The sequence below is a fragment of the Chaetura pelagica genome, unplaced genomic scaffold (genome assembly GCF_000747805.2).
Source record: "Chaetura pelagica isolate M959 unplaced genomic scaffold, ChaPel_1.0 scaffold107, whole genome shotgun sequence".
Lineage (NCBI taxonomy): Eukaryota > Metazoa > Chordata > Aves > Apodiformes > Apodidae > Chaetura > Chaetura pelagica.
In genome coordinates, this window is record NW_009953979.1 from 1,118,469 (window position 1) to 1,125,290 (window position 6,822).

At 48.7% G+C, this 6,822-nt stretch overlaps 1 protein-coding gene across 1 annotated transcript in view; it reads right to left on the minus strand.

Moving 5' to 3' along the window:
• Window positions 1-4,760: 4,760 nt before the first annotated feature.
• The window catches only part of LOC104392789 (angiopoietin-related protein 7-like), a 13,996-nt gene continuing 11,934 nt past the window's right edge, over window positions 4,761-6,822 (minus strand). Inside the window, exons 5-6 of the mRNA XM_010002225.1 lie at window positions 5,377-5,572; window positions 4,761-4,907 (exon numbers count right to left, since the gene is read on the minus strand). Of these exons, the coding sequence (XP_010000527.1) occupies window positions 4,761-4,907; window positions 5,377-5,572 (343 nt within the window). The remainder of the gene's footprint in view (window positions 4,908-5,376; window positions 5,573-6,822) is intronic.

Here is a 6,822-nt window from a genome sequence, read left to right on the forward strand (position 1 = left end):
GTGGTGGAGGCTGCTGCAGAGCAAGGTCGGGTGATGGAAGAAGGGTGGACATTCCTCTGCTGTCTTTGTTTGTGAATGTAAAGAGTTGACCAGTGAAGCCATCCTATTTGTTTGGGGGTGGGTGGGGAGGGAGGAGAAAGAAAGGGAAGAGGGGTGGGGTGGGAGGGTGCTGGTTTTGGGATGTCCATCTCGGGGGGGTGTGGAGTGGGTGGGGAGGGAAGATGGGGTGGGGGGGAATGTGCATCGTGTGTGACTTTAATTTAGTGCTGGGCAGGCAGGTGGGCATCCCTCCAGCTTCCTTCTTCACCCCAACCCACTGATGGGCAGCAACATCTCTTGGTGTCCAACCCTCCCTTCCTCCCACCTGGACTCAGGGCCTCTTGCCCCAAGTGGCCATTATTTGCCCGTAGACCTTACAGAACCATTTTGTGGAAGGGGGAGAAGAAGACTCCACCCCGTTGGAGATGATTAGAGAGTGAGGCTTGCTTGCTCCAAAAGCTTTATCTGGCTGTAGGAGATACTGATGATCCTTATCAAGGGTGAAAATGCAAAGCCCCATGACTTCCCAAAGAGCTGCTTTTTTTTTGTAAGAACCTCCTGAAAATTGTCTTAGTGGGAACTCTTGGATGAAATCCCCCTTCCCTGCTGTAGAGCAGCTGAAAAGCCATCAGCTTCTAGAGGTGGTTATTTGAAAAGGGAGATCAACCCCCTGGAGAAAGAAAGCAGGAGAGGAAAAGTGGGAAGGGCTGTGAAAACCGTAATGAAAGGGGTGAGGAAAACCAAGAGGGGAAGAGGAGCCAGGGGAGCTGAAGAGCCAGAGGTGGAATGGAAAATCCTCTCTGGAGAGCAGAAGACAACAGCCATAGGGAATCTCCACAGATGACAATGGCACCTCCTAGTGACACCAAGCTGTGAGGAAAGCCAGTTTGGGGCCCCACCAACAGCTTGCAACCAGCCCAAGAGTTGCTTTGTGGGAGCTGCTGTGCAATCCCCTGGGTGGCCTTTGCCTTCAGGAATGGAGCAGAGAAGTTGCAGCAGGACCCTTCCCAGTGGGACAAAGTGAGCAGTCTGCTCTCTCCCAGTTACCAGCAGGCAGTGGCCTCAGGGCCATGATGCCCTGGCAACCTCGTTAGCCTCCAGCCCTGCTTCTAACAGAGGCTTTGGACTTCTCCATGGCCAGAGAAGGCTTTCCAAGCTCTGGTGCAGGTCTGGAGGGAACCATGTCTTTTTACCTGTGTCCCCAGATGCTCACCCAGATCCCAGACCCCTGGGGAGCACCAGCCTGGGGAGGGGAACATGGGAGAGGTTGGTGGGTGAAGGAGATGAAGGGGGCTCTTCTGGCTGTGGCACGAGCTGTCCTTTTTTTGTATACAACCAATGTAAATAAACTGCCTTGGCATTTCTTTCCATTTCTCACCATCTTCTGGAGTGTCTTGTGTGGGACTGCTTTCTGGGGGTTTTTTTTGACATCCCAGTGTTCATTAGGCTGGGAAGGGCAAAGCCTGAAGGACTTGGGTCTTTTTAGTCTGGAGAAGAGAAGTCTGAGGGGGGATCTTATCAATGCTTATAAATACTTACAGAGTGGGTGTCAGGATGAAGGGGCCAGTCTTTTTTCAGAGGTGACAGGACAAGAAGTAACAGGCACAAACACGAAGATAGGAAGTTCCATCTAAACATGAGGAGGAACTTCTTGATTTTGAGGGTGGCAGAGCACTGGAACAGGCTGCCCAGTGCAGTTGTGGAGTCTCCATCTCTGAAGACATTCCAAACTATCCTGGACACCATCCTGTGCAACCTGCTCTAGGTGAACCTGCTCTGGCACAGGGGTTGAACTAGATAATCCCCCGAGGTCCCTTCCAACTCCTACAATTCTGTGACTATGTGATTCTGTGAAAAGGACTTGGGGGGAAGGGGTGTGGAAATGAGAGTGGGAGAGAGCATAATAGCATCATGGAATCATCAGGTAATTTGGGTTGGAAAAGACCTTTAACATCCTCATGCCCAACCATTACCCCAGCACTGCCAAGGCCACCACTAAACCATGTCCCTCAGCACCACAGCTACATGGCTTTGAAATCCCTCCAGGGATGGGGACTCCACCACTGCCCTGGGCAGCCTGGGCCAGGGCCTGACAACCCTTTCCAGGAAGAAATTGTTCCAAATATCCTATCTAAAAGGATGCTGTGTGAACTCCAAACCAGGATGAAAACCACGTTAGTCTGTCTGCTCCACCAGCGTGGAGACTGTGTATGAGAAGCTCTTTAGGGAGGGTGGAATCACATCTGAAGCAGAATGACATGTCTTAGAGAGTGTACTCAAGAGTGAACCCCATAACTGTAGTGAACTCTGGGGTGCAGAGTCTTGCAAAGCCACCTATCCACAGCCAACCATGTAAGTCATGCCATAGAAAGCCAAGATCACCTCAACCATGACATCAAATACAATAAATCTGAGTATTTGTGGAAAGTGTCCCTGTCTGTGTAAGGGGGTTAGGAACTAGGTGATCTTTAAGGCCCTTTCCAACTCAGACCAGTCTGGGATTCTGTGATTCATTCTATAGAGCAGAATTGGGACCAATAAGGAAGAAAAAGCAATTAGGGGCAGATTGAGCTGAGTAAACACAGTGCTAAGGTAGAAATAGAAATAAACAAACAAACAAATAAATAAAATAATAACCAGGACAAATAATAATTTAAAAAGAAGAGGAAAAAGTTATGAAACCAGGTAAGGAACCCAGGACAATGGGATCTTTCAGTGGTCAGAGGATGGATGCCTACAGATGGTGGTGACACTGATCTGGAGACCCAACTCATGTGATGGTCTTGAGCAACTCACTGGACTCTCCATCAGGGTTATGTCCAAAAAGCTCAGTGCAAGATGGTACAAAGGGATTTACTTGCACCCTGGTATGACGAGTTGTGAGGAGGAAAGGATGGTGAAACTAACCCAGCAGTACTAGTTTGGGATTCAAAAGGCTGAAGAGTGCTACCTTCATTGTTGTGTTTAACCACAGAATGGTTTAGGTTGGAAGGGACCTGAAAGTGATGTGCAAAATCCAATCATAGTTTAGTTGTGATGATTTGATCACTAGTTGATTAGCTTGTTGTTCATTCAAGTGATTTTTTTTTATTATTTTTTTTAGTAGGGTATTGCTTAACCAGAGGACATTGTGGCCTTTTGAACGTCTGCAGTACAAAGAGGGAAGGTCAGACCCTGCAGGAATGGTGTTATATCAGACACACGTGTGTCACAGGGTGAGAAAGATGTCCTCCCACCACTGGTAGTGCCCAGATGTTCAAAGCTAGTGATGATACTGCAGCAACATAGACCAGCCCATTTACAACTCCCAAACACCATCTGCCACATCTTGGGAACGTCCCCAAAGAAAGACTACCAAGGCAAACCTTGCAGAGGGAAAGACAAATAACATTGGTTTATTATCTTGGGGATACTAATTTGTAGGATGCTTGGAAGGTAACTTCTCCACTTGATTTGCCACCAAAACTGGGGTTCTAGGCAGAATACAGCTCAGAATAGTGTAAAAGCTACAGAAACCCTGAGGGAACCAGCAGAGCATCAAGAGAGAAGTGGCTGGCAGGAACGATGCTTTGCTGCCTTTCCCCTTTGCTGAACCCTCTTTGAACTCACCACAAAACAGGGAAATGTAATGTAATTAAATATTCATCAACAAGGACAGTCAGGGCTGAGGCCAAGTCCCAGCCTCCATCTCTTGATCTTGCAAGGAAGCAAAGTCAAGAAAGGAGGAAGGTCTCTCACTGCATTTACAGACAGAAAATGAAAAGACAGCAACTGTGAATCTCCTTTATCCAGAGTAAGGCAGTAAAAAGAGACTTTAAATTATGTCTGGTCATTTCTGCAGACCACTTTTAAGGGTGGATAGAAAATTAAGCTGAAGTTCTTTGCCAAAGAAAGGCTGGAAAAGTGAAAACAGAATAGAAAAATTGAAAACCTGCAGCATTTTTTATTTTTCAATCCTTTTATTTGGTGTATTATCATCCCAGCTTGCTAATGTCCATGTGCGTAATGCAGTCCCTGCCAGAGCAAAGGTGAGGGCCACTGCAGACCTTCCTCTTTGGTTGTCCATGATACCATCACCGGGTGGTACACACTGGCTCTCCTGCCTTTCCTCAGGGCCATCTCAGCAGCTCGGATCCACCTCAGTTCATCCCTGGGGTGACAGTGGTGGACCATCCATACCAAACACATACGTGGGAATATGAACAGATAAATTCTGCCCAGGCTGGAGAGAGGCACAAGACTCGTTCCATCACATCCCATATGGAAAACTCACACAGGATTGCTTTTCTTTCCTTCCCTCTAAAATACCATTGGGTTGGTAGCCAAAGTACCCAACATTTCCATTCAGCCTCAGGTCCAGCCTCAGAGTGTGGCTGACTCCCACCACCCCATGAGCTGAATTTAGTCCCAAGCCTTGGGCACGCTCAAGCCCACCAAGGGCCGCTCCTGCCTGATGAAACATTAAGCCACACACTTGTCTATGCAAAGTCCTGTTCAGCAATCACCTCCATGTTTTTAGGAGAGCTTTCACCACCCAAATACTTGTTGAAGGTCTTCAGACCTCTACTGTTGGTTCGATTTTCTCAAAAGCAAAGAGGCAGACACAGGCATGGTGGCTTGGACCCTCCAGGATCTCCAGCATCAGTTTTTGCTCACCGCAAATTATTTCCAGCCCTCTGTTGCCAATATCTGGGGTGAAATGAAGAACATCCCAGGCTCCCTCATGGGGAGATGTGGGGCCGGAAAGTGCGTGGTCGAATCATCATAACCACCTTCCTCAGGGAGTAGTAGTCTGTGTCCTTCCACGAGTACCACACGATGCCATCGGGCCCCAGGGCCTTGCGGTGTTTGATGGAGTATCGGCCGCCCTGTGGTGCAGAGACAGAGGGATGGTCAGGCATGGGAAAGGTATGGAAGCCTCAGCCAAATAGGAGTGTCAGAAAACTGATTGCTCTGGAACACTGGAGCAAAGAGTTTAATGACAATGAGATGCAAAGAGCCACATCAAGCCAATGAAGATGGCATCTGTCTATCTCAGGTCCATGCCACAGGTTTCCACCACTTGGTCCCAAGCCCCACCCTGCAGAGGTGTCTCAACCCCCGTGTCTGGCCCATGGCACTGCCTTGGTGCCCAGCACTCCTTTTGTTCTCTCCCTGGAGACCAGATGTTGGTCAAACCAGGAAAGATTGCTATGATGATAAGACCAACAGCCTCCTCCCAGACATGGAGGAGTCTGATGAGCTAGTGTCTGCACCCTCATCCCTCCACCTTTGCCTGGAAAACACCTTACTGAGGTTGGACAAAAAGCAGTTTGCACCCTCATTCCTCCACCTTACCTTGTAGTACACCCCATTGAGGTTTGAGAAGAAGCACTGGTGGTACCACCAGCCTCCATGGGAAATCTCTGCACAGATGTTCCCCGAGTCAGGGGTGCTGAAGCTCCTCTTGTTATGGTACCAGGCAAAGGAATCCTCCACAGTCCCACTGAACCCATCCACGTGCAGACGGTACTCGTTTGCCTCGTCCTCGATGCTGTGAGCAACAGAGGTGGGACTGTTTAGTCTGGGGTGTTTGAGAGTCCTTTCCAACCTGGAAACTGCCTTCCTGGTGCAGACACCTACCAATCATCAAGCTGCTCCAGCCAGCCTCCCTGCTCTGACTCATCACTTGTAAAAGCCAAAGATCATAGAATCACCTAATCCCAAACTGGTTTGGGAGAGAAGGGACCTTAAAGATCATCTAGTTCCCATCCCTGGCCATAAGCAGGGACACCTCCCACTAGACCAGGTTGCTCCAAGCCCCATCCAGCCTGGCCTTGAATGCTTCCAAGGATGGGGCCTACACAGCTCCTCTGGACAACTTTGGCTAGTGTCTCTCCATCCTCATAGTGAAGAATTTCCTCCTAATGTCTAGTCTAAATCTCCCCTCTTCCAGTTTTAGGCCATCACCCCTTGTTCTCCTGCTCCCTGCCCTTGTCAAAAGTCCCTCCCCAGATTTCCTGTAGCCCCTTCAGGTCCTGGATGTTTTATTTTTTCATTCTGTGGGACATGGATGATTTTGTCATGACTCAGGGCACTTGTCATAGGACTAAACCAGGCAGTTGGTGACTCGAAAGCCACAACAAAGGACAGTGGCAGCTTTGGCATGACAATCCTCTAACTGCACAGCCCTGCTTCCTCTCCACCTAACGAGCACCCTGCTGTTCACCTGAGATAATTAGTAACCTTCCCCTGGGCTAGCAAAGGCTGAAGGTTACTGCCGTTGCACGTGACACCTGATGACAAAAGTCAGGGTCACCAGCACATGTTTGCTGCTGGAAGATGCTCCACTGCATTTTCTGGCTATGAGATTTTGGGGTTTTTTTTCCAGCCTTTTCAGCAGTTTTGGGGTCTACTCAAGTGTCCATAAGGTGCAGTGGTCCCTTGGACATCCTCCCGTGAAGGATCATTCCACAGTCACCCACAAAGCATTTCCAGTAGAGACAGGGAAGGAGTTAACCTGGGACAATCTAGACAGACCTGGTCAACCCTGATTAAGAAAGGATGTGGCTGATGTGGTCTGGATAAATAAAAAACCAGATGAGGGGAAGGGCTATAGATGCTGAAGGATGTTACATCATGCCCAGCAAGTAAAAGTGAGTGAAGAAGGTAAAAATCAAAACATGATGCTGGAGGACCTGGGACTCAAAATGCCATTTTTGACATAAACCTTAATCATTTTGGTGGAAAAAATGCCCAGGTAGCATCTGGGGACTGTCCATTGGGTCCTACAGCTCTCTTTCC